Genomic DNA, 27,840 nt, shown 5'->3' on the forward strand with positions numbered 1-27,840 from the left:
AGGCCTGAAGATTTCTTGTCTTTTGCTGGACCTGAATGTGCGTTGCACGTACGTAAGCATAAATGATGCCACACTGCTTCCTTGGTAGGAGTGTCGCAATATCTGACTCTGCAAAAACCCAAAATTCATGACGAACTCCTTATCTGGGGACAAGACGCATGGTGAATCACTCGTCGCCTCGTCGTGATTTTTCCTACAGTTTAAAGAAGAAGGATTCATAGGAATTCTGACAAAAGCTGTCCCACTCTTTCATCGCGCTCAGTGCTTTGCAATTATCCTAAATGATAGATTTTACTATGACAAATGACAAACAGGGCCTCTACTCTGGAATCAGCCGTACTATTTTAATGACCTCACCGTCTTGTAAACTCATGAACATGACCCTCGGGAATAGTCACTCCATTTCAGAACGCTCTTTAGCCGGAGGTAGTGAGCGAGATCAAACTGCAAACCTTAGACTGCCTTGGTTGCTCTATTCTCCACAAGTGAATGATTTTTCTTGCCGCTTTCTACGGAGATTTACAACATCGCACGAAAGACCCGCCACACGGAAGTGATGACTCAGCAGCTCTGTCACTTCGTGGCAACGATGAATTAACTACCTCTTCTTCAGGCTCTACACAAACGCTATCGCAGCGTCGATAGTCATAGTTTCATTACTCACCGCAGACGGCCCAGAAGAAAAGCGTGTTCAATATAATTTTTGGCTTTCAGTCGACCGTTATGGCGTTCTAGCCACGCTAAATTGCAACAACGTTTCACGCCGTCAAAAACCATTACCAATATCTAGGGTTTTAAAAAGAATCGACAGGTTTACCGATGGCTTTGTCGCAAGACGCCCTGAAACCGTATCCGTAACATGCATTTTCCTTTCTCCACCATACTATTCACTGTTGAATAGTCGCGCCGCTATCCAGTCCCACAGCATTCGACTTCCTCGAGGTAGAACATTTCTTTGTTTTTTCTTCAATAGACCACTTTGCGCCTACTAAGACTCAGCGCTTTTTAGCTAGGTGATCGTCGTCCGCTGTTGCTTGATAAAGAAACCCTTCATATCCCTTAGCTGAGAGCGAAGGAGGCACACAGGGTGTAGACGTTTTGTGCTAACGTGCGGAGATGTTTGACAGCTTAGAGCTTTCTATTTTTCTCACCCCCGTGGCTGAAGTTCATGGATGTTAGAATGTTGATCAGCAACTTGAAATTCTCTATCTTCTCTCAATACTTCGGCCTCAGGTGTTGCACACGGACCGCTTATTTAAATGCACTTCACGACCAAGAGCATGCTAGAAAGCTGGTTCATTCTTGGATGCCAGTGACAGCTTCGTGCGAACAGACCGTGTTTTAGAGCTATGCTAAGCTGTACTCCGAACCGACATGACACAGAGGTTGAGTTGCAGAACCGACGGTTTCTAGCGTGCCAGAGTTGCTCTGATTTTTCATGAGTGAAACATACTAAACTTCATTCATTAAAAAATGACACTAAATGTATTAGTATATAAACATCAAACTTTCTATTTTTGCTTCACGTGAAACGAGCCTTCTCTATGTAATTTTAATGTCAATACTTCGAATACCTCCTCGTACTCACAATTCCAACGTATATTTCGTAAAAATCGTGCAACATTGTAAAGCACTATTGCAAAGAAGAGTGCAGTGTATGTTAATAATAGTACAGTGCATAACCCTTCTCACGATGATGTGGACCACACATAGATTGCAGCTCTTCAATCAAGACATTGTGCGAACGTGAACGCCTGATAAACGCCCACTACGCGCGAAGTTCACGTCACTTTCTGTGCCTACTCCCGCGACCGACACCCAAAAAAGGTGAGGTGGCAAGCGAACTTCGATGTTATTGATCGCAGCCCTGGTGACAGCCGGCCGAACCTCTGTACGCGTTTAAATCTCCGTGCCTTCCCTGTACTGTAGATCGTACTGAGATCCCCACCGTGCAGAACTCACGAAGATGTCCAACTTATAATCAGCGAGTTGGACCTTGGAGTGGATAGATGGATACTATGTTTGAAAAATAGCCAAATGGGAGATTGAGGTTTCAGATTGGCAAGATCGCCCTAGTTTTATTGCCGCATACGAAGATTTATACTCTCGGACTTTATCTTTCCTGGAGAAGAAGCAGGGGCTATCATCACAACGGGTTTTTACTTGCGACTGGAGGCGACCTTGTTGTGAGCTCGATACTTGTTCAGTAGCTGTAATAGCTGTCTTATGAAGACAAACAGGTCTATCTGCAGCATGAAGTGACGGTGATATGTTTTCCACCTCGATGTTCCGGTCAGTCTTTGTACTTCGCAAACTCAAGCAATAATGGACGTGTAAGTCAAATGTTTGCTTAACTGAAGCTGGCTCCAAACAACTGCAAGCGGGTGAGACGATGCTTTTTCCTCCCCAAGTGCGAGGTATGATTGCAATACGTTTCGGCACTATTACCAGAATTTTGTATCTAAGATCATCCCTCACGGAGGAGACGAGATTCCCTAACCGCTGTTGATGTAAGACGATGTCGTGTGACGAGGATAAACTATCCTTTGTATCTAAATGGCTTAGCCATTCTACTCACGACGTATAGTGATCCTTCAACTTCTCCGGCTATGGCATGAAAGATTGTGACATCCAGTTGCTTCCACTACTTGCGGTCTTAGCATTAGAGGTAACAGCTCACAATCGTGTTTAACCGTCCCGCCAGACATACACTTTGGAGATCACAACTTACAGTTGACCCATCCTTTCTCAACAGTGCTACATAATAGAGACCGCGATGAACAAACGGCCTCGGCTTACTGCGGCTTCGGATTTTCGAGTACTCCTCGTGGTATCTAGCAATGACGTTCAAGCATCGCCCATGTCTGACCGAAAGATACCATAGCATTGAGCCCACGCTATAGTCACTTTTTTCGATAAAGGTAAGTATATTTCTTTGCAAATCTCCACAAAACAATTTCTTGGCACCTAGCTTTTGTTAATCTAAATCAATTCATGGTTCGTGGTGTTTGCATCGCGCATGCCTGGATTGACATATCAAGCATGAACTCAGGGCCAAATATCTTTCCACACATGTCAAAAACTCAAACTTTACTTGAATTCTCAGCATAAATGCAATCTGCTACTAGTGTGGGCTATAACCCCCCCCTTCTCTAAGATCCTTTCTTCGATAGGCTAAGTATCGTTGATCACAGCCTTCATGAAGTACCGTCTAGACCAATTCTAAGCCATTGAGCTTTCTTTGATCTATTTGGGCCTGACATTTTCCCGCGAGAGTTGTGGACTTTATTGCAAGGGAGCCCGGCACTTCATATTGTTAGACCGAGAGCAAAGGTAGCGCAAAAGGCTCAAATGTTTTATGCTACCGCGGCTGAAAAATGCGCGATAATCATAGATCTGCTTGGCGACTCAGATAGTTCTGTCTGCTTTCCCAGCATGACTAAGACCAATTAGTTCGCGTACCAAAATCAACCATTCAAAGAATCCTGCTCAGAGTACCCATCATAGTTCGAAGGGTATCGCTGTTTTTCAGTAGCAGTCGATACAAATTGTCAACTAGGTCGAGAAAATTGATCAAAATACAGCCAACCATGCTGTTTTGTTGGATATCTTCACTAGAAATTAATGTGCCTATCGATTACAAACGGCTTCGAGCCAAGTAGGCACAGCCTAAAGCATGTTTTCAACGTAAGTAGTTTCTTATCACGGAACTGATAGTTTTCTCTGCAGCCGCCAGCTAGCAAGTCTCGAAGGTGGTCATGCGCTCATTCTCATTAGCGTAAACCTAGGCAACGTGTATGCTATTGCAAAGGATGACGCATCACAGACAACGTGCAATTGTTTGCGAAGTGCCCAAATTAGGGGACGCATGTGGCTTTGTTTCTACAACTTTATTGACCACCTCATTCGTCGCACCACAACACCATCTGATACCTGTATCAGGAGATCTATGAGAATACGGATCAAATTAGCATATTCTACATTTGTGCAGGTAGCTTGTCAATTTCTATCTAAGTCCTTTGGATAAAGAAATCGGTCAGTCGACACTGGTCTGTTCTTACGCGAGATATGCTTGCAGGTTTTACTTTTCAGACGGGATTTTCTCGGCGCTAAAGACTCACTTGTCTACACCGACGAATAGATGATTTCGACAAATGATCTCGAGCACCGCTCGCAAGTGTTTATTACAACTATCCACAAAAACTAATCATGCTTTGTACGTCTATAAATGAATATATTGTCGAGATATGTTTGTGCATGGACTGAACCGCTGCATCACCAGGCGATCGAATTCGCTGTTATGCCAGGCGATGTGACACTAATGCTGAGGTAGAACTATTGTTTGGTGGGCCCACCGAGCAGAGCCGTAAAACACCGCAGAGTGACTGGCGAAAGAAGTGTTCACTTGTGAATGGAGTGAACAAAGTAGTAGAAGTATTTGTGGTTGTAAGCTATCCCTCCTCACCTCCGATATAAGCTTTTAATAAAGCCAAAAACATACTCACTCTGGGATATGAGCAAGGAAGTGCAAGACGCTGAGGTCTCCAACACGGTGTGGTTTGGAGAAGAAACAGGGATTGCAGTGTGTAATAAATAAATTTGTCATCGGGGACAATTGCATAGCACATAGTGCAAGGTGTAAGACAGCTAATCTCAAGTTCATTTCTAATACTTGTTGAAGAAATATTACAACGAGGCGACCAGAGAGCCATCCGCGTGTCACACCGAGTTTCGGATTGCGTCATAAAATTGATTGAGTTTTCGAGATTAATTTCGTATCACAGGACAATGATCCTTAGCAGGAGAACGGATGAACGTAATTGAAGCTTTTCCTTTGCAAAGCAAGAAACGGGCTTGCTTCAAAGTAAATCTTCACTAAGCACTAGCTTTTGGTGTCAGAAAGGCTAACGGCAATGGCAAAGTTGTGCATGCTAATAATAAGTTAAATACAGCCATGATTCCGGTGTAAATGGGCTTATCAAGCTTATATTTTCAGCACTCCATTCGCTCTTCTCGGAACAAAAGCTATACTTTGCACTTAAAGCGACGTCGCTGCTTCCTCAAAAAGAGAGGGAAGATATTGAAAGTATCGTTGTGGTCGGCACTCGGTCGGAGGGTGACCGCTACCACTTTCGGAATGAAACTGACGCCATTCCGGCGATTAAAGCTCCAAAATTTGGATGTACGTCCATCAGTTCATAACAACCTTAATGTGCACTCAAGGACTTCACCCGATACGCTAGTTAGGTATTGCAAACATCCGCAACATTTGTCGCTTCAAGTCGTCCTAAGATGGGAGCGCCTCATTCACCGAGATATTGCACGTAAGTGTCCAATTCTGCGCGCGACCTCTTAGCATGGAGATCGACTTGCTATAACTCCGAACAAAGCAAGTCCGAATATATGGCAATCTCAACTTCCCTCAGCCCGAGGATAAAATCTCTGCGCCCCGATCATCAAACGCCAGAACGCTCATATCATCGACCTCACGATGGGAGCCATCTGTTCCTCCATCGGCGCCCTTTGGGGCTTTATCAGCGCTGGTGAGCACCCACAGACATGCAATTCCTGTTTTCGGCGCTTTAACTGCCAGTTCCCTGATCCCTTCCTTACCCGAAATTGACAAAAAATATCAAGCTGGTCTATTTGTCCGGAGGAAAGGTGGTCAAAAATTTCATAACCCATCCTCGCAAAGAATACAGTCCTTCCACGACTTGGTCATGGGACTAACGACATGAGCTACCGAGGTAATTATCGGATACTTTGCACAGATGCAGCTTTACTATTTGGTGTCCGCTTTAGCAAATGTAAAAAAACTGGTTTCGTACGCTTCTACCAGGATTGGAATAACACTATTAGTCACTATGCTGTTTCACTAAAACATACACGCTTATTTGGACCAAAATCTGCATTTTGGCGTAACTGTGAATATCCATAAGGCAAGGAATATCAACATTGAGGAGGATGATGATACTCTGAATGCCGGATTCACGTGGGCTGCCACCCTCACGTCACGAACTGAAATCGATTTTTGCGACGGATTGCGCGCACTCTGCACATAAAGAACTTCAAATAAATAAGTCCGCTTTTACAAAGACGCGGAGGTTGGGTCCGCGCACTCTTACCAGGAGTGGATCAAGAGCCTCTATCGCAACAAGGTGCTCAATTTGCTCTGCTATCCTAAGCGTCCATATATCTAATATCGATGCATCCCAGACAAAAAACTAAATTAATTCCTTTTACTATCTCATTTAATATAGCTCTTCCTAATTTCTGACGAGATTACGTGAACCACGAACTCCTTTTTTCAATAAACTATCAAAAAAGTTTATCCCGATTACTAGGTACTTATGAATATCACAACGACACCAAATTGTAACGTGTGCTTCGCACAATTGTACCTTATTGCACTAAATACAGAAGGATCAGGTGGGTAAGGGCTAGCACCACAAAATCAAAGTACTTGTTTCGTTACAGTGTTATTGAAGATATAGAAAACATTTTGATTAGTATAAGTGGCATAGCTCATTCATATACGCTTTCTTGCAAGAGGAAAGCTAACGAGACATTTAGTTACGGTAGAGGTCCTCCGACTTACAGAGTCAAAGATTCCTCTGTGCAAGATGCATGGTAACCCCGTTGCACTTGATAGCACATGTAGTCAACCCCAATACCGAGTTGTGGAAGGGCAGATACCCTCTGAGAGGATGGGACATGAAGCGCTCAAGTAATTGCGTCTATGAGAAAGAGACAAGCTTGACTAGCTATTGAGTCATGATGAGATCTGAAAAGTGAACATCAGGAAGCCGATAGCGTTAATCCCTCGCCTGGGGACCATCACTCGCTCAAAGAATACGCCTGTAGCAGGCCCTTGTGGAGGAATGGACGGCTCTTATGGTGAGCCCCGCTGATGCTTATCGTTTAGGTATTTAAGGGCGAAAACGGGTAGATCTTGCCCTTTAAACAAATGAAATTTTGTTATCCATATATTCGACCTTGCTCGAAATGGAGCTACAGTGCGTCTTATTTGCTAAATCAAAGCTAAAAGGCCTCGATCAAGATTGGATACTTACGTGAAAACTTGGAAGAAGTGGCACCTACAAAGTGGACGGACTCGATCTGACAGATGTTGCCGGTGTTTGCACCACTTAACCAGGCATATCTAGTGCTCTCAAAGGTTTTGTATACACGTTAAAGTTGACAGCAATCGGCGGGCTGTGTTCAAGAGCTATAAACACAGCAATGGTGTCTGATTTTCGACCGAAAGCGGTAACGATAACCATTCTACCGAGGTGTGCCCGAACGAGTGCAACTTGCACCAAGATCTTCTGCGTCCACGATACCTTGAAATATAGCTGGCGTTTTATTGATGCGCATCAAGATGGAGGGTCAGTAGATTCACGCTCTAAGAGCACGCCAGAGGCGATGAACCTCAAGCATAATGGCGAAGAATATAGAAAGCTCTAAGTTGTCAAGCATCTTCGCAATATTCGCGGAACTTTATCTGCGGTAGCATCAAACGTTTGCACCTTGTGTGCCCCCTTCACTCTCGGCTGAGGGATACGAAGGGTTGGACAATCAGGCAACAGCGGACGACGAATACCTAGCAAGAAAGCGCTTGATCTTATAGGCGCAAAGTGGTCTTCTAAAATATACTGGGGTTTATCGTACGTCGTGGGAGTCGAATTTGAAGGGACTGGACCCTTAAATAAGCATTTTGTTTAGGTGGGACTCAAATCCCAGGGTTGTTGGTTGCTGATTACAACGTCTCGGGTTTTGTGATGCCTCATAAAGTCTTGAACGGCGCGACTATTCAAAAGTAAGTAGCACGCTGGAGAGCTGAAAACGCCAAATACGGATACTATATCAGGGCGTCTTGCGACAAATCGATCGATAAAATTGTCAAAAGTTTCAAATGGCTCAAAAGGGCAAAGGTAGAGGAGGTATTTGGCAACGTGAAATGTTTTTGCGTGTCTAGAACGCCGCAATGGTCAACTGGAAGTCAAAAATCATAATTCACGCGTTTTTCTCTCGGAAGAGCTGTGGTGAGTAATGAAACCTTGACTATCAGACAACAGAAGCGTTTTTGGAGCGAGTCCGACGCTGTGATAGCTTTTGGACTGACCCTGAAGACGAGAAAGATGATCATCCTTGTCATGAAGTGACGGTACTGCTGAGTCATCACTATTAACTATGCAGGATTTGGTGGACTGGCGTGTACACTAGGGCTTTTTGCAGTATTCGGCCAAGTACCTTTACCTGAGATATTGTGGGAGTTTGCCCTGGTTCGAAACTGAAATCACGACAGAATCATTTGGATAGGAGTTCGCGAGACGACAGTGCTTGTGGTAATGCTAGCTGTACTTCTTGAAGCAGGCATGAGCACACGATCCTACTTTTTGTACGCTCTATCAATGCGGCTCTTATTGTCGGAGTTCCTTGTGAATGCGTGCGGCAATCTCGTTACCAAATACCTATGCTCAGCGGTACCATAGTTGTAGCGAGATAATAGCATCATCATGTATTACGCAGGAGAATGTGTTCGCATTGACACGACATGTTCCGTTTGAACTCGAGTTGCTGCTTCCCAAAGGTCAAATTGCAAAGCTGCCGGAAAGCATTTGAAATGCTCGCAAAAGAAGTAAAATACGACCAAGCACGAGACAGCTGGTCACATTTAACTGAATTGTGCACAAAACATATATTCACATGGTGGATACGGGTCAATAGTTATTTTGTGAGCTTGAATATTTGACGTAGCGCAATTAGGTTCAGATATTTTCATGTCAAATTTGAAATATTTTGAAAGTGCTTTCAAATCCTTAACGCGTGACCGCTCAAATCATTTTTTGTGTGCAATGCAGAGCAAGAACCTTGTGTCTACCGGACAGATGCATAATGCTAAACAGGTCTAGCTAAACTTAATAGCTGAAATTAAGCCACTGGTGTAGATAAGAAAGTCATTGTATGTCATAATATCAATATGTGTGAGCTTTTGTTGTACGATCGACGAAATATGACAATAAATTTCGTCAAATAAGCAAGACATCTTTTCGTCAGCAAGATGATGCGATCTTTACTTCTTCGCTCATGCCACCGCACTGTGTTGAAGCATGGTCCTCGTTCGCTGCAAACTGCAGCTGAGGCAGCTGCTCATGTGTCTTACACTCGTGGACTCTTTCTTGGCATTACCAACACAAAGCGAGCTTTCCCATACCCGAAACTTTCGGAGAGTGAGATGGAGACGCTTCAGATGCTTGTGGACCCTGTCAGTAAGTTTTTTAATACTGTGGATTCACGTTCCATCGACGAGACGAAAGAAATTCCATCAGAGGTATTAAATGACATGAAGGAGCTTGGGCTATTTGGTCTGCAAATCCCCGAAGAGTTCGAAGGGCTCGGCCTGTCAAACACAGGCTATGCGCGTGTATGCGAGGAGATCACTGACGGGAGTCTGGCTGTTACAGTCATGGCACACCAGTCTATTGGTTTAAAGGGCATATTGCTTAATGGTAACGAAGCGCAAAAGGCCAAGTATCTGCCCAAATTGGCAACGGGTGAGCACATCGCGGCCTTTGCACTGACAGAGCCTTCCAGTGGCTCCGATGCCGGATCGATCAAGACTCGCGCCACATTGTCGGATGATGGCAGCTATTTTATCCTAAATGGAGGAAAGATTTGGATCAGTAATGGCGGATGGGCCGACGTTATGACGGTTTTCGCACAGACGGAAGTTGATGGAAAAGATAAAGTTACGGCATTTATAGTCGAGCGAGCTTTCGGAGGTGTGACTAGTGGCCCCCCAGAAGATAAGCTCGGAATCCGTGGCTCGAATACATGTCAAGTCTTTTTCGACAATTGCAAAGTTCCTATCGAGAACGTACTTGGCGGTGGTCCAGACATGAAGACTGGGGGTGCTTCAGGGGTTGGCGAAGGTTTTAAGGTGGCTATGAATATTTTGAATAATGGTCGCTTCGGTCTTGGTGCCTGTGCTGGCGCATCTCTGCGCCGTGTACTTGGGGTTGCTGCAGAGCATGCTAATTCACGCAAGCAGTTCGGTGCACCATTGGCGAGCTTTGGACTTATCCAGAAAAAGTTTGGGGTGATGGCGTTAGAAGCGTACGCTATCGAGTCAATGGCATTTATGACCACGGGTATGATTGACCGAGGTGATCCATCGTGCGAAATTGAGGCGGCCATGTGCAAAGTGTATGGATCAGAAGTTGCATTTACGGGCATAAATGAATGTATTCAGGTCATGGGTGGCACTGGATTCATGAAAGAATGGCCATTTGAGCGTCTGATGCGTGATTGTCGTATTTTGTCGATCTTTGAAGGGACAAACGAAATCCTTCGTATGCTGATTGCTCTGAGCGGAATCAAGGTGAGTTTGACATTTTGTGTGCTGTATCGCTGCACCTCATAATATTCTATTTTACTGTTTGTGCTCAGACTGCTGGTGAACGTTTGTCAGCTGTTGGCAAAGTGCTGCAGAATCCGCTGTCGGATCCATCGGGTGCAGCCAAGGAAATTGCGGATCGTCTACAGCGTAAATTCTCACCCTCTCCACTGAAGGATGTGCACTCGAGTCTTAACGCATCAGCGGATCTACTGCTGAAGCGCACAACTGCATTTGGTGATGCTGTTGAGTTCTTGCTGCGCAAACATGGCAAGCAGATTGTGAACGAGCAGATGCAGCTCGAGCGGATCGCTGATTCAGCTATTGCACTTTTTGCCATGACGGCTACCATCTCTCGCTCTACCGCGTCGCTTAATGCAGGCATCGAATCGGCCAAGCATGAGAAAAAGCTTACAACACTGTATTGCGACCTGATGTCCCGCAAGATTCAGTCCCTTTTAAATGAGATCAAGACAGCAGGTAAACACGATGAGCAGCTGCGCGAAATCGCTCATGAAGTGCTTAAAGCCGAAAAATACATTCCCAGTCACGCAACAGGCATTAACTGCTGAGTTAGCCAATAAAATTAGCGCGCGACAATAATACCTATATATATTACATTGTCAATTTCAGGTTGAAGTTTGCTATCCACATGGTTCTTGCCATTGCAAAAGAGTGCTGGTCTACCTGCGCACTTTTACTTCAAACCCCATGGTCTCCGCGCTTGTTACGGATCGCTCTGTGAAGGTCACGCGGCACCAAAGCGCGCTAATGCGGCTGCGGTATGGCGCACATTCGCTGTTATACCTGTGGGTGCGCTTCTGGATCTTTGCCACGGGACTGGAGCAGCACGAGAGACTTGTGCGGCGCATTGTACGACAACTCAAACATCGCGTGTACCTTACATCTGGCGAGAAACTTGCTTTCGTTCACCGTTTAGCTATGAATCTTGTAGAATTGTGGCTTAAATCGTTGCGAGTACTGCTGGTCCCCGACGTCTTTGCTCGCTACTTGTGTGCGACCTTCATGCTCCACATCATCTACGAGCTCCAGTCTATCTTTCGTCGGGCATTAGGCAATACATTTTTACGACTTACAGTCAAGGGCCGACGTACACTACGATTGCGACAACAGCTGGAAAACGTCAAAACTTTTCAAGAGAGACAGACAATTGCTGGAGAATTGGACAAACTAGAGGGAATGGACAAGTGGCGGGAAAATCCGGCGTCGGGACTCTTTCTGTACGAGCGAATGATGAACAAGACAGAAATGTACAAGAGATTGAAGCTGGAAAACGATGTCATTGGACTTATGTTCTCACTACGAGCTGGACTGCTGAGGAAGCACTGGGGATTAGGAAACCCAAAACTTTACTCAATTAGCAATGGTAATCACTTCAGTTATCACTAACGGAATTGCTATATTGATACATTTCTTATGCTTTTCAGTGGGAACAAAACACGTCATTGAAGACTATCTCGACACGATTGTCCAGTCGATGGATGTTGTGCTACGCTCGAGCGGGACAAACGAAGAGAATAGTGACGAGCTATCGATTGATAATAAGTTGGCGTTCTTTAGCGAAACTCGTCATGCTTATGGTCGATCTGCTTTGATGTTGTCTGGTGGTGGAGCGCATGGATTTTATCATACCGGGGTAATTAAAGCACTAGTGGAAAATAATTTACTTCCAAATGTCATTGCTGGTTCGTCAGCTGGATCAATTATTGCAGGAAGCATAGCAGTTCGTACTGATGACGAGGTGCTAGAGTTTTTGAATGGAGACAATATTGACTTTTGCTTTCTAGGACATAATATCACGGAGCAAGACCAAATTGAATACATGCCATCGTTCTTGTCCTCTGGGCAAAAAATGCTATCACAGGGAAGCTTTGAGGTCTTACGAAATGCTTTTATTTTACTCAATCGGTTCTTGAAGAAACGCTATGTCTTTGATACAAAGACTCTACGTGACTGCTTGCGTAGTGTCATGGGTGACTACACTTTTCGAGAGGCTTACGACAGAACTGGTCGAATTGTAAACGTCACAGTCACACCACTGAGTGCTGACGACTATCCTCAATTACTCAATTACCTCACGGCCCCAAATGTGATTATATGGTCGGCTTCTCTGGCATCATGTGCAATTCCAAACATTTTTCGTCCTGTCGAGTTGCTGGCAAAAGACGCGAATGGAAATATTGTTCCATACTATCGTGAGGGCCTTAAATGGAGCGACGGAAGCATCGAATGCGACTTGCCCATGGAACGCTTATCGGAACTATTTAACGTTAATCACTTTATCGTAAGCCAAGTCAACATTCATTACAAGATTGTATCTGGGCACACGGCATTTGGAAATGGGCAAACTAGTGGTCTTATGAACTTCTTTAAGAAACAGATGAAAGCTTACATCAAAAACATCGCCGAGTTCGGCTTGAACACGTCTGTGCTTAAATTTCTTGATATTGGACTCGTCCCTTTGATCACTCAAAAATACGAAGGAGATATTACAATCTGTCCCACAGATAAAATTTGTGCCACGACGTTATTAAGAACAGTGCTTGCTAATCCTACACCCGACACGTATCCGGAAATTTTGCTGGCAGGCCAACGGGCGTGTTGGCCAGTCATTGCGCGGATTCGAACCATGTGTCGCGTTGAATTTGCTTTGGAACGGGCAGTTAGGTACTTGCGCGGTGAGCAAGCTCTTGAGGATGAACGACGGAATGGACGGAAGGCTATCGGTCGCGTGCCGTCGTTCTACACGTCTCCAAGCTCTATAAATTTATCAAACCTCGATCAATCTCCTGCGCCACGAAATATTAATTTACTACCAACCAGCGAAGGGAGACGCAGTTGTGAGAATGGAATTATGGTCGATACACCACTCGTTGCCAACCCGATGCGGCGAAACAGGTCCATGAACATAGCAGGTGCCGTCATCTCGATAGATGAAGGTGCCAGATTGAACGATCTTTCCAATTTTGATCTCTAACTCATTTCATTAGTAGACTTCCGCTGTTTTTTATCATTGACTAGGGTTGCTAACGACTGAAGTCAAAGCCTCGAAGAAACTTGTCACAGGTTCCGGGGCGCAAAAGATCTGCCGTATATAAAAGTCAGGTAAGGTTGATATCTTCTCATGAAGATCGCCGAGTTGCTTCTGTAGCATTCGTCGTTCTTCTTGTAGTATCTTGATCTTCTCTTTATCAGCTTGTCGTACCACATGCGACACACAGTCGCGCAGCACTTCTTCGATCTCGCGATCACCAGCTAGCTGTCCTAAATGTGCCTGGATGCGTTGAAGGCGAGTTTCGAGTCGAGCTCGCTCGCGCTCTCCGACGCTCTTTGCCAGCTTAATTTTTTGTTCCTTTTTGTTATTTTTATCACAAAGCAAGGTGTAATCTTTCTCTAGGCGAGCCCGTGCGTTTACCTCCACGTTCAATGATTGCCTCAGCTGTCTTTGCTCTATTTCTAGCAGCTCTATATCACGTGTACGCTTTTGAGCATTCAACACTGCAATTTTTAATTCTTTTTGCAGCATTGTCTTCTCTGCAACTTGATCAGCAGCACGACGCATCCAGTCTTCTTTCTCACGTTGGTGAGTTTTATAAAGCCTTTCAACTGATTCCGTCATCTCTTTTTTCATGTCTTGTGCCTCAGCTTCAACTTTAGTCAGGGTATCAGTCTTGTGCTGTAATCGAAGTTGTGTCTTTTCTAGATCCTTTGATAAATCCGTCGCCTCTGTCTGAAGCCGCTCATTCTCTCTTTTTAAACTCTTGCGTTCATTCTTTAAGGCGGCGATAGTCAAGAGTTGCTCCTCAGACGCGTGCTGAGCCTCTAAGATTCGATTATCTAAGAAATTTACCTTGTCTTCTAAGTGTGCTTTCGCTCCAAAAAGCTGTTGTATCTCAATACCTTTTTCTTCTAAATCTTGTTTCCACTCCCTGTTTTCGCTCGCATGTTGCTGTTCAAGCTGCTTTTGAATAAGATCCCACTCCGTTTTTTTCTTTTCGTGACTAGCTTCCATCCGTTGATAAAGCGTTTCAAAGAACGCTACCAAGTCACAACGCAAAAACTGGTAAAATACTTTTTTTTTTGCAGGTCCACGAGCTTTTTGCTCGTAAACCTCTTCCAAAACTTGCAAGGTGGCCTGAAAAGCTTCTTCTTTTGTTGCAGCAGTATCCCATGCACCAGCTGCAAGAGGCCGAGTGAGAAATTTGGCACGAAGTTTAGTCAAGACCTTGATGCAATGCTTGCTAGAACGTTTTTGCAGTTGAGCGATTAAAGTCGTACGTTGTACATGGATGTGCTGCTTCAGCTTATGAAAATAAGATGCTCGCGATGCGCCTTCGACTGAGCGTACTTTAAACAATGCAAATGCTTGCTCTTGCGCGTCCTTGTGGATCGCTTCAAACTCCATTTGAGACAAAATTTTCGGCCCACCCACTGCTTCGTCACTTCCACCATCATCTGTATCTCCCTCCACTTCATCAGAATCTTCTAAATCAGCCTTTTCATAGACCTTTTCCGCAGGTTTCGTGCAAGAAGCGGCTAGCATCAGCTGATCATACAGATCGATGGCTGCGGCCAGTGCAGCCTGGCAGGTAGCATCAGATACGTACTCTGATGCAGCTTTGATGTCCGGAACAGCACCATTATTAATTGATTTAACGTAGCACTGTGCAAGATGAGCAACTTGCGGACCATTTAGTGTCTTGCCTAGTAGCTTCTTTGCAGCCACCGATGAGAGCAAACGATGGCGAACAACCGACATTTGTTTCACGAATTCTGGTCGCAGTTCGGAATCTGATAGTTCTGCGGCATTTCGAAGCTCACGTTCATTCGTCACAGGACGGACTAACGTAAGACATTCACGATGACGAAATAAGGTACGAATTGACGCTCGGGTGCGATTTCGCTCGATCTGACGTGTTTTTGTGCTCTCTGAAGCCGTCAAACTAACTTCACGTGCATCCAGAGCCTTCTCTAGGTACTCATTCGCAGTCAAGTCGTTGCCGTCAATCTGCATATCAAGCAAAAAGTCTCGCAATAACCACACGAACGGCGGGAAGTGCGGCGCCAGTTCTTGCGATATCTCTGACTTGTCACTCGTCAACATTATTTCTTCAAAATTTACATCCAGCCGTTTACTCGAGGTCGATTCAGCACTAGAGTGTGCACTAATACAAACGTGCTTCGTTAGCTCAGACACGAGGTACAGGCGGTCCATGGCCCCCTCGTCGATCACACCAATTGTATTATAAACAAACAACGAGCTAAGGAGCAATCCTAACGAAAATATCTTGGTATCATAGCTTTCGTCATTGTCTGTCGATGCCATTCCTTCTGTGTCAAGAAACAATACTAAATGTCCAATTGGGTTGCGAATCGGGGGCTGCGGTGCCCAAAGCCAAATTCCCCTGGTGCACGACTCGGTCGTGGACCCCACTCGGAAGCCACTAACTGTAGCATTGTCACTCTTTTTATTGATTATTGCAGATGCAACGAGTGATTTCACAGAAGTACTCATCCACGGTAAGTCATCAGGTCGGGACGCAAGTTGATTAAGAAAGAAGCTCTTGCCCGTCCTGGTAGCAAAAAATACGACTGTATCAGTGACATAATCCAATGTAAACACCTTCATGTTATGAATACAGCTCACCGATACTGTCCTGCTAAGCAAACAATAGCCACAGGCTCGTTAAGGCTCTGCAGAAGGCTGTAATCGATGAAGAAGCGTCAATATCAATGGCAAACTGCGTACAGAGCGTTTTAGAAACGCACAAGTGGCAAATGCAAGCGTAATTGATAGCAATTACACTGCAATTGAGGAGAAACGCACCTCAAACCTGCATCGGTGATATGAAGCCCGTCGTTGCCATCCTTGATGAAGCACACGGGTGTCATGGTAGTTTACTGAGTTTAAAAATGAGTTAAAGTGGTACCTTCATGTGCGTTACACTAGATCATTAACCGACGCAAAGAGCTCCGATAGAAGATCTGACATGGAATTGGAGCAATTAGACGTCGTGAGTCGCTGCATTGGGCAGACACTGACACCACAGGAGCGATCAATTCTTGAGATAGGAATGCTGAAGCGCAACGCGACAGAAATATTTCAGTCAATACGTTTTTGGGGTCGTATCTCCGGTGAGGCACAAGATTATCTCATTTCTGTTGCTGTGATGCCTGGTAAAAGTTATCTTACAAAAAAGTTCTACTTTTGGTAAGCAATTCATTCTACACTGTCTATGAAGTCATTTGCTCATTCTAAATTGCCTATTCTTGATGTGTACAGCACGAACTCATCGCCGGAATTGCAGCAATTTCCTCACTTGAACAAGAACAAAAGCACTAAGGCATCGATGCTTACTTCACGATTAAAAGGAGATCCGACGTTACTACTCGACGACGATGAAGATGTTCGAGACGAAGAAGAAGGCGAAACACCATTTTGTGAACTAGACCGACTCGCATACATTGTAAATGAAATTGATCACGCTACGTCAATTGTGCCTTTGGGGGCCTACATTGTCTCCCCAATGCGTCAAGTCATCGCCAATCCTTCATTTCATGGACTTACGTGGGACCAATCATTATACCTTCACAATTTCTTTCACTTTCGATATCCAGATCTTCCGGAACGAGCGCAGATCATCGAGGACACAGAGGGTTTGGTGCGTGCAAGGGACTTCCTCGATCCACTTTTCCAAGATCTAGACGGCGCTTGGACCCTTTGCAAGGACAACACAGGGGTCTATATGACTTTGCTTAACTATGTATACCCTGGTTCGTTTACATTTCATCGTCCCTTGACTACACATTACGGCAGTGTCTATTTTGGCGATGGACGAAAGAATTTGGATATTGCATTTATGCTTTGAAAGAGAAGATATAGAGAAATGAATGCTGTTCACAGTAACTATAAGTCTTGATGCTTCTTCAAATGCATTGACAATTCATGTACAGGAATTAATGCAGAATTGCTTGCCGTCTCTCGTGTGAGCAGACCATCTTGATCCTATTAACAACGCAAAATCAAGCGGCTCACGTGTGCAATCGATTTAGAAAATATGTGAGATCGCGCACATTTGACGACGATTTCACCTTGCTTGTGCGATATATTGAGTTCAGTGAGTCGTCAATCAAATGCTGCTCTAACAGCTTCTGGCAAGCGCTAAATGCTGCAGATGCTCGGGCACTCGCTTTTGAAGGCATTGGATTGCTGCGAAACGTTTCCAATTCAAGCTCCATTGGTAAATTTAATTCAGCAGTAAACATGCTCTTTCCACCGTACCGAGCTTCCGTAACGGAATATAGCTGCTTTACATTGACTGTAAATAGTCGGGTAGGTAGGGACTGACAAAATTGATTGATGCAGGCGATACTGCTGTCGAGATCCAGGACAGCACCCGTAGATTCAATTTCAATTCGATGCACACCAGCTCCCATCATTTCGGCTGCAATGGAGCGTGGCTGCTGGTAAAGAGTCTCGACTTTCTCTTTCGAAAACTCCAGCTGGTTAATGACTTCTACCTCACGAAGTAATTGTTTAAAATACACTTCGTGAGCCAAGTCTCCTTCTTCCGCCAGGTAGTACACGACGCCATCCTCGTGGCGTGCACGTCCCTTAAGCTGCATCAATTTACGAGCAGTTTCAACACGATCCATAACAACAATTAAACCACATTGAGGAAAGTCAATTCCTTCTGCCGATACAGCCGTGGAAATCAAAACACGGATCGAGCCAGACTCAAACTTTTTCAGAATCGTTTCCATTTTAGGCATTTGAAATGATGCTGTATCATTTCTTGAAGCTCTCCCCAAAATGCTAGCAAAAAGTTCGTCTTTCATCTCTTCTGAATTTGCCCCATTCAATTCTGCCGATGGCTCCACTTCGCACTCTTCTGTCTCTTTTTCCGTTGAAAATTTATCGTTGAAAAAGTCCGATAATACACGACATTCTGTTCGAGTATCCACGAAAACAACTCCTTGTAAATTCAAACAGCTGCGCTTCGTTCGTGGCACTTGTGTCTCATTCTCTTCAATAGAAGTAGAATTTTTCTCACCAGAGACTAGCAAATTATTGGGTTCATCGTCGCTGTCCAAACCGTCGGAGTCATCTAGCTCAGCTCCAGCAACTTCGTCCACTCCATCTTCCTCTCCAAACAATTGTGTGCGCAAAATCTCTTCCACTTTTTGAACTTTAGCGCTACATGCAAAGTCGCACGTGCTTCTCTTACCAGCCAATAGTAACATGGTTTTGACTGCATCTCGATCTAACCCAAACATACTCCCTGGAATAGTAATTAGTAAAGAAGCTGCAATGGCCAAACGATGAATTTCAATCTCGACAAAACGATAATAACACCATGGACCCAAATTCTTGTAAATAGTGATGCAGTTTTGCGTAAATTTTTTCGTTGCTTTTTCAAGCTTCTTGGGGTCCGCGGCCGCGTCACTTTTTCCTTTTCTTATGAGTTTTTTTAACACCGCCACAGCTTTCACTTCAGCGAGCTCCTTTTCAATACTCTCATAAATCCAAGCTGTATTACTTCCATCAGTCTTTTCCCCTTCCACCCACGATTGTTGCACTGGAAACGTTTCATAAATCATTGGTGCAGCTGCTGCAAATTCGGCAATTTGACTCTTGTCTAACTCCACTTTCTTCATCTCAGCGTGAAGCTTTTCGGCACAATGACGCGTTGGACAAGCAGTGGTCCCAAAGATACGAGGCATTGATGATAATGTCTCTTGATTAAACATTTTGATTACTTGCGCATATGGATGGCGCTTTGTCACGTGATGGCATTCATCAAATACCAGTAGATTCATGCGACTGAGTGACACGTACCCCTTAAGTAAAACGTTGCGTACGATCTCAGGTGTGCACACAAACACACGAGTGAGTTGCAATTCTCGTTCCCATTGTGTAGCGTCCCACAAATCAGCTGTTCGTCCACAATACGAATTTACACGCAAGGTGCTAGTTTGGCGAATCTTGGCCGTGATCTGCACTACCAACTGGCGCGTCGGAGCCATAAAGAACGCGCGTCGATCACCCGAATAATCCTGCTCTGATAGCAATGCAATAGCTAAGAATGTCTTTCCAATACCTGTTTCTCCTACCATCACTACATTCTTCTCGCGCGCAAGCTCCAGAACTTCGCGCTGAAACGCACGGAGCTCCACACGTTCCATAACTTAATGTGATATAAAAAATATGAGCGACATAAATTGCAACTTTTTGATTTTTTCCAACAAGGAATTTATAATACTTTTTAATTATTTCTACACTCCCAAAAGCTGCATACAAGTCTCACGTTATTGATCATAGAAATCATTTTACCTTGATGATATGATGAGAAACGATACCTTGATGAGGTAGTAAGCACGAAGCTTGGTTTATAACTGTACCACGATCGCTTGCAAGCTAAGAAAGCCAAAATACTGGCTATACTCCAAAGTTGTCATAAACCAAGCTGCTTATAACTATGTTGTCGCGTATTTTATGCTCAGGTGCGGTGTGTCTCTGGAATTAAGCTCAACCCTGTGTCCATTGACGCAAAGGAGTCGTTTGTTCATCACGAGAAATACTCTCTAGATTTACCGTCCGCGTTTGGAGTAGGGAGACCCGTACCCCCCGTGAAGAATATATCTCGGTATCAGATGCTAGAGTTAGTCCCGCTGAGTATCAGACTCAGTTTGCGCACTGAGTTAGGAAACCCACCACCTCAGCCATTTTGAGGGAATACAATCCAGCTTTCACGACGAAGACATCCGACTAGATTATCGTCGCATGCTATGCTTTACAAGGCTCATGGCATGACGCTGACATCGAGGTGACAATCCATCACCTCAAGACCCTGCTGTTCCCGGTCCCTCTCGTCTCCGTGAGGTTGCTATAGCTGCTACCGACAAACGGTCCTCATCGTCACAAGGTCGGTCGCCTCCCACTAGTGAGAAGCGTGCTATGACGAGCGACCCTGTGTTTCCTGTAGGTAAATAATGGCTGATTGTGCACCGGTCACAAGACCATGATAATCTTGCCAGCGTGAATACATAAACCTCGTCGAGTTATTAGGCCAAAAAAGCTTTTTACTTCATCAGATATTGTTGACAGCCTTGGCAAACCACCAATCACTCAAACCATTTTTGAGATGGTGGACCGTCCTCGGCTCATCAAGCAGTGTCAGCGGAGGTCGACTATCCCACGGCTAGCTTTCGTGATCGCTCAGTTGTGGTGGCACGTCAACTCTCAGAAAAATACAGCGTGCGTCCGATGTTGAGATACCAGATGCTGAGCTTGGTCATTGCACTGCCTGGCTTGAGGCAACCTTAGTGGTTTAGAGCCATGTCGCTGCTCTAGAGCAGAGGAAAGCCCAGCTACAGGAAATGAACAGACTTGCTGCTTTAACGGCAACAAATCATTTCATGTCAGCTGTCTCGTGATGGTATGGATCCAGAGCACTGGGAGGTTTCGGATTCAGTACATAATATACAAAGCATTATTTAATATATTTATGCTACGACCGTGAATATCCGGCAAAGCGCGGTCGTTTTATAGCGCAGACACTGCGTACATAGGTGACAGATTGCGTTTACAAAAGCTTTTACCCCTATAACTTATTCCTGTATATTCCACCTTCTTCTTGCATTACCATGCTGCTTTTATTTGTCTTTGCTCTCACCTAAATTGCTGCGCTCCGAGTGCATGATCTTTAATGTCGTTGTAATAATCGCTGACTTAGCTACAAAATGTACCTGCGCCAACATCATCAAAAATCCGTAGTCACTCCCCGCTATGTCGAAGCTACCCAGGGCTTGATTAAACTATTTGTGTGAGTAACGTAACATTTTTAAATGCATGTACTGCTTTTAAAAGGCAAACACAATCAGTGAGAGCAGCTTACCCCCGCAACGCGATCTCCGCGCGAGTACTTCGTGTATTATATACCACAGCACGACTCTCGCGTTCGCCTGACCAAATGTTTGCTTTTCGTTAGCGGCTGGTATAGCTGAGAACCTTAAACAATGTTTGCCAAAACTTCGCTGAAAAAGCAAAACTCTATCCGAGACAATGACTACCAGTAAGCAATACTGGCAGATCTCTTTTTCGAGGTATCCTCACTGGTCACATTATCGATCACAGTAGCAAGTCAACTATCCCCCCAGACAGACCACGTTACCGGTATTGTTTTAAAAACTGTAAATGAGGACCGTAACTATTTATCACCTGTTCTCTGCCGAATCCGGCAGACTGACTGGTGCGGGTGAGGTGATACATCATACGTGCTCACATATGTCCTTACCCACTTTTACATATTGGATCACCAAAGCACATTGCTCACCAAGCAATGTGTCGTTTCTCGTCCGATGCGGTCAGCTGAAAGATCGCCCTGTGTCTCGAGCTGTATCATGTAAATTAGGTCCTCCTCCAGGGCACCACTTCACGCCAAGTGTCACGGAGGTCAAGCAGAAATACTGCACGCATTAAAATGAGACATAGCGGTACGGGCGTGCAAACATGCGCTTCGGCTATACAGCATCCAATTTTGCTTTTCGAAGCCTTTACTTGCGCAACACTTGTTACATCCGATTAGAACGCTGTGCGTTTCGTTGGCGACGTCTCCAATGTTATTTTAGCCTGGGCGACTAAAAGCAAATCCGCAACCTCACCAAGTCGACCCGGTTTATGCGTTATATCAAAGGTATAGGGTAATCATCTTAACATTCTCTGCAAGAGTGAGATGACGACGTCGCTGTGCTACGACGCATGATCTCGATCGGTCAAGAACGGCATCGAACCAACAAAGGCGCACCCTACACCGAAGTAAAGCATATCGCATTGCAAGCAACTTCTTGTTATGGAACTAGTTGTTTTCTCTGTAGCTACCGGCTCGCAATACTCAAAGTTAATCATGCATTCATGCTCATTAGCATAAACTCGATGCAATGCGTAGCCTATCACAAAACGTGATGTGTCACAGACGACGTGAAATTGTTTGCGAATTACCAGAATCAGGGTATGCATGAGACTTTCTCCCACAGCTTTACAGACCACACTCATTCGTCGCATCACAGAACCCTTTGACACGTGTTCTAGGAGATTTATGATAATCTTGTGTCAAATCAGCATATTTTACAATAGATTTGTGCAAGTAGCTTGTTATTGGCTTTCTTAAGTCCTTTTGGGACAGAGACATTGGTCAATCTACACTGACTTTCATTTACAATAGATAAGCTCGCAGGTTCTGCTTCCAAATGATGCATTCCAGACGGAATTTCCTCAGCGCTAGAGACTCACTTATTTATATCAACAAATAGACTATCTCAGCAAATGATCTCGAGGACCGCTCGCAAGTGTTTGATACAATTGTCCACATAAACCGACTACGCTCTGCACGACTATAAACGAAAATATCGTCGAGATATATTTGTGCATACACACGATGTGGACCGAACAGCTGCATCACTACGCTTTCAAAACCGCTGTTTTATCAGACAGCCCTTGTGGCATAATTAGCCCTTTAAAAGAATCCAGCTCGGAGTACTCATCATAGTTTGAGGGATATCGCTGTCTTTCATCAGCAGTCGATACTAATTATCAACTAAGTCGAGTGTATTGATAGAATTACGCTGTTCTGTTGCATTCCATTACTAGAATATATTTTACACCGGAATCGTGGCTACATTAAGCTAATTAGAAGCATGCACAAATTTACCTTTTTCATAGCCTTTCTGAAACCAAAAGCTAGTGCTTAGTGAGGCTTACTTTTAATACAACCCGTTTTTTGCTTTGCAGAGGCAAAAATTCAGTTACTTTCATCCGTTTTCCATCCAAGGGTCATTGTCGTATAATACGAAACTGGTCTCGGAAACTAGATCGTTTTTATGACACACATTCTAACCGGCATGACACACGGGGTGGATCTATCTGGTCACCACGTCGTAACATTCCATAAACAAAGAATGGAAAGGAGCTTGGGGATAGCTGTCCCTCTCCTTGCACTAAATGCTCAGCTATTGTCCTCTATGATAGGTAAAGTCATTACGAATGGCAATCTCTGTATCTCCTCCGAAACAGCCATATTGTGCTGGTGACCTTAGCGTCTTGCACTTCCTTGCTCATACCCTGAGTGAGTCTAAAACCTTTTGTCGAAGGTGAAGAGAGATAACTTGCAACCAAAAAGACTACGTTGGCCACCTAACTCCTTCTTTTGCCAGTTACCCCCCGGTGCTTTACAGCTCTGCTCGATGGACCCGTCAAGCATAGGGCAGACTTGGCAATACTGTCACATCGTGACGATGATGATCCACCCTACGTATTTAAAAAGCTTAGCCATTCCACTCACGACGTAAAGTCGCCCTTCAACTTTTCCGGCTTATGGCATAGAAGATTGCGATATCCAGTTGCTTTCACTATACACGACCCTATCACAGGAGACAACAGCTCACAAATGGGCTTTACCGCCCCGCCAGACATACACTTTGAGGGCCACAACTAACAGTCGACCCTTCCTTTCTCAACAAAGCTGCAAAATCGAGACCGCGATGAACAAACGACCTCAACTTACGGCGGCTTCTAATTTTCAAGCACTCCTTGAGGTACCTTGTAATAACATTGCAATCAATTTAAGCATCGCCACGTCTGACTGAAAGCTACCTCAGCTTTCAGGCGCGCCAAAGGCACTTTTCGGGGGGTACATCACTTTCTAATTTTCACAAAAAAATCAATTTTTTGCTAGAAGCTTTCTAGTCTAAGTCGATTCATGGCTCGCTGTGTTTCGCCTCGCGCAAGCCTACATTGACTCGTATCTCAAACATAGATTTAGGAATATATACCGCTCTACACATGTCAAAGTATTCAGACTTTAATTTAAAGTTCTGCATGAAGGGCGATCTGCTACTAGTATCCTTGTTGCAAGAAACATGAATTATGTATATGTGCTTGGTATCTTAGATTTCCGCGTACTGTTCTCCGTTTAAAGCAGTCGGGAATCTACTGTAACTGTACGGCGCCTCTGAATCTAGCATGGCTTTTCAAGGCTTCAAAAACCCAGGGAATGTGATATCGATAACCGCAAACATGGGCTGTAAGCCCACCCATAAAAAAAGTTTTATTCCTTTTTGGGCTGGTTACCGGTGACCACAACCTCCATGAAGTACAGTCGAGATCACTTCTAAGCCATTACGCTATTGGTCTACTTGGACCTGATGTTTCCCCGCGAGGATTGTGGACTCTTTTATAAGGGAGCTCGGCTCTTCCTATCTCTAGGCCTGGAGAAAAGGGAGCACAAAAGGCTCATATGTTTTATGCTTCCGCAGCTGAAACATCTGCGATAAGTGCGGATCTGCTTGGCAGCTTAGATACTTCTCGCTTATGACTAATTGTCCCTAGTGCGCTTGTCTATCTTACATTTTTAGCATTTCATCCGCTTTTCGCGGCAAGGAAATTGTACTTTGCTGTAGAAGCAACACTCACTGCTTCCTCAACGAGGGGGAGTGGGTATGGGAGCTTTCGGTGCGATCCGCACCTTGTCCTTCATGGGTGGTATTCGCTACCACTCTCGGAAGAAAACTTGACGCCATTCCGACAAAAAATACTCTAAACTTTGGATGTGCATCCAGCAGCCCAAACGTGCATTCAAGAACTTCGAGCAAATTCGATACGCCATTTAGTTGTTGCAAGCACCCGCAATAATTGTCGCTTCAAGTCGTCCTAAGTCGGGAGCGCATTTTGCACGTAACAGCCCATTTTCGCACGCGACCTCTTACCTTGAAGATCGAAACGCTATGGCTCCGTGTGAAGCAAGTTCGAATCCACGGCCATCGCCTTTTCTCAGTCCGAGTGTAAGATTTTCGCCGTCCCGGCCATCAACGCCCGAACGCTCAGATCAGCGACCACACGCTGAGAGCCATCAGCTCTCTATCGGCGCCCTTCAGCGTAATCGTAGAGCTAGTGAGTCCCTCCGGGCGAGCTGTTACTGCTTTCGGCGCTTTGCCCACCAGTTCCCATTTCCATCTTTACCTGAGGTCGACAAAACTATATCAAGCTGGGTTATTTACCTCGAAAACAGGTATCTAAGAAATTCATAACTCATTCTCGCATAGGATACAGTCCTTCTACGACTCGGTCGTGGGATTGACGACAAATGCAATCGAGTGCGAGGAACTTGACGTGTACGTTGCACAGACACAGCTTTGAGTGTTGGAATCCGCGTTCAAAAAGGCTGGGTTCGTGCGCTATTACCAGGAGTGAAAGAACGCTGTTATTCACTTTGCTATTTCAACAGAACATATGCACATAAAGGTGTTTGGGCCAATGCCAAATATACACGATTTTCGCATCTTTATCTGCGGTCTCGTTTCGAAGTTTCGTGGCCTTTCATTTCGGTGCGAATAGATATATCCACAATCGCAACAAGCTTGATCTAAATTTCATAGAGATCGGATTTATCTAAAATAAATTTGCATTTTGGCGTGACTGTGAATATACATACGTAACGGATTATCAGTATCAATGGATATCGAAAGGAGAGCTCGTGATACACGAGGGCTGCCAATCGCACGTCACGAACGAGGTTGCACGCCCTTTGCACAGGAAAATTTAATTCAATGAGTTCGCCTCTACAAAAAAAGCCCATGTTGGGTACGTGCATCCTACCAGGAGCGGATGAAACCTTTATCACAACAAGGTGCTCAATTTGCTCTGAGATCTTAAGAGTGCATATATCTATAATTGATGCTACCCAGATAAATTTCAATTACGTCCCTTTTACTATCTTATATAATATTGCCATTTTCTGACGAGCCTACAGATTCAACTTTTTTCAAGTACTATCAAAATCATAAACTTGATCGCTCGGCACGTATAAATATCACAATAACACAAATTGTAACGTGTGCTTCGTTCGATTGCACCTTATCGTACTAAATACAAAATGAATCAAAAATGTAAGGGTTAGCATTGTAAGATAGAAATACCTGTTTCGTTACAGTTTGGATAAAGAGATATAAAAGGATTCATTAGTGTAAGTTGTATAAATTATTTATATACGCTTTCATGCGATGGAAGAACTAACGAGACATTTAGTCACGATAGATGTCCTCCGACTTTCAACGACAAAGCTTCGTCTGTGCAAGGTGCATGGTAACCCCGGTGCAATTGGTAGCGGGTGCAGTCAATTTCAAGATCGAGTTGCGAAAGACTGATACCCTCTGCGAAGATGGGTCCTGAAACGCTCGAGGGTCTTCTCCTATGAGAGATAGATAAGCTTAATTAGCTTTTGTCGATATTGAGTTAAGATGGAATCAACTTTGAGCCGAGAAATCTTTTGATGGCCATATATTCGGTCTTGCTTGAAATGAAGCTATAGTGCGTCTAGTTTGCTCGATCAAAGCTAAGAGGCCGCGCGCGAGATCGGGCACTAACGTGAAATACCTTGGAAGAGGTGGCACCTCCAATGTAGGAGGAATTGATTCGACAGATGTTTCCGGTGTTCGCACCACTTATCCAGGTGCTCAAAGGTTTCGCATACACGTCAAATTTGAAAGACTCTGGCGGACTGTGTCCAAGAGTTAAGAGCTTTCAACACAGAAATGTCAACTGATTTAAGACCAGAGGCGGTAACAGTCATTATTCTTCCGGAGGCATCCGAACAAGTGTGACTTACGCCTAAGTTTTCTGCGTTCACCATACCTCTTTTGGAAATGTTGTGGGCGTTGAAATTGATGCAAAGCGGGATGGGTGGCTGGAGAATCATAATTTACGAGCTAGCCAGCGACGATGAACCTCAGGCAGGATGGCGGAGAAGATAGAAAGATCTAAGTTGTCAAACATCTCCGTAATACCTACAGAGTTTTATCTGCAGTAGTACCAAACGTTTGCATCAAATTGCTCTCGGCCGAGGGATACGAAGGGTTGCTATCATGCAGCAGACGACGAGTACCTAGCTAGAAAGCGCTGAGTCTTAGTAGGCGCAAAGTGGTCTTCTAGAATAACTGAAATTTTTGGTACCTCTTGGAAGTCAAATTCGGTGGGCTGAGCGTTTTAATCCGCAATCCTTTGATAAAGGTGGGGATGACATCCCAGGGTTACTGGTTGTTAATTACGACGTCTCGGGTCTTGTGATGCCGTTGAAAGTCTTGATAGAGTGCGGCGGGACAAATTAATAGTAGATAGTACGTTTAAGAGCTGAAAATGCCAAATTCGGATACTACATCAGGGCCTCTTGGGACAACCCCCATCGGTAAATTTGTCGATATTTATTTATGGACTCAAGTAAAGGTAGAGGTATCTGCCAGCGTGAAATGTTGTTAAGGTATAGTGTGGTAAAGCGCCACAATGGTTGACTGAAAATCAAAAATTATATTCCACGCGCCTTTTTCCTGAAAGACTTGTGGTGAGTTATAAACTCATGACTATCAAGAAA

General features: G+C 44.5%; 6 protein-coding genes across 6 annotated transcripts; 4 read left to right on the top strand and 2 right to left on the bottom strand.

The window, feature by feature from the left end:
• Positions 1-371: 371 nt before the first annotated feature.
• On the top strand, positions 372-645 carry PHALS_01165 (uncharacterized protein; the record flags this gene model as incomplete). Its single annotated transcript, XM_024730978.1, has 2 exons — positions 372-429; positions 539-645. The coding sequence occupies 2 exons, from the start codon at positions 372-374 to the stop codon at positions 643-645; spliced, it is 165 nt and encodes a 54-aa protein (XP_024581202.1).
• Positions 646-9,064: 8,419 nt separating this feature from the next.
• Positions 9,065-10,971, top strand: PHALS_01166 (acyl-dehydrogenase family member mitochondrial; the record flags this gene model as incomplete). The annotated part of the gene is made up of 2 exons (XM_024730979.1): positions 9,065-10,384; positions 10,453-10,971. 2 exons carry the CDS (start codon positions 9,065-9,067, stop codon positions 10,969-10,971), a joined length of 1,839 nt encoding a protein of 612 aa, XP_024581203.1.
• A 139-nt stretch (positions 10,972-11,110) lies between these two features.
• Positions 11,111-13,087, top strand: PHALS_01167 (triacylglycerol lipase; the record flags this gene model as incomplete). The annotated part of the gene is made up of 3 exons (XM_024730981.1): positions 11,111-11,786; positions 11,848-13,018; positions 13,084-13,087. The coding sequence occupies 3 exons, from the start codon at positions 11,111-11,113 to the stop codon at positions 13,085-13,087; spliced, it is 1,851 nt and encodes a 616-aa protein (XP_024581204.1).
• Positions 13,088-13,140: 53 nt separating this feature from the next.
• On the bottom strand, positions 13,141-16,312 carry PHALS_01168 (Guanylate-binding protein; the record flags this gene model as incomplete). Its single annotated transcript, XM_024730982.1, has 5 exons — positions 13,141-13,179; positions 13,241-13,393; positions 13,452-15,993; positions 16,068-16,114; positions 16,190-16,312. The coding sequence occupies 5 exons, from the start codon at positions 16,310-16,312 to the stop codon at positions 13,141-13,143; spliced, it is 2,904 nt and encodes a 967-aa protein (XP_024581205.1).
• A 98-nt stretch (positions 16,313-16,410) lies between these two features.
• On the top strand, positions 16,411-17,289 carry PHALS_01169 (radial spoke protein; the record flags this gene model as incomplete). Its single annotated transcript, XM_024730983.1, has 2 exons — positions 16,411-16,631; positions 16,704-17,289. The coding sequence occupies 2 exons, from the start codon at positions 16,411-16,413 to the stop codon at positions 17,287-17,289; spliced, it is 807 nt and encodes a 268-aa protein (XP_024581206.1).
• Positions 17,290-17,327: 38 nt separating this feature from the next.
• On the bottom strand, positions 17,328-19,606 carry PHALS_01170 (endoribonuclease dicer homolog 1-like; the record flags this gene model as incomplete). The annotated part of the gene is made up of 3 exons (XM_024730984.1): positions 17,328-17,426; positions 17,495-17,630; positions 17,703-19,606. The coding sequence occupies 3 exons, from the start codon at positions 19,604-19,606 to the stop codon at positions 17,328-17,330; spliced, it is 2,139 nt and encodes a 712-aa protein (XP_024581207.1).
• Between the last annotated feature and the right edge of the window lie 8,234 nt (positions 19,607-27,840).

This window comes from Plasmopara halstedii (genome assembly GCF_900000015.1).
Source record: "Plasmopara halstedii genome assembly, contig: Scaffold_1343, whole genome shotgun sequence".
Taxonomy (NCBI): Eukaryota; Oomycota; class Peronosporomycetes; order Peronosporales; family Peronosporaceae; genus Plasmopara; species Plasmopara halstedii.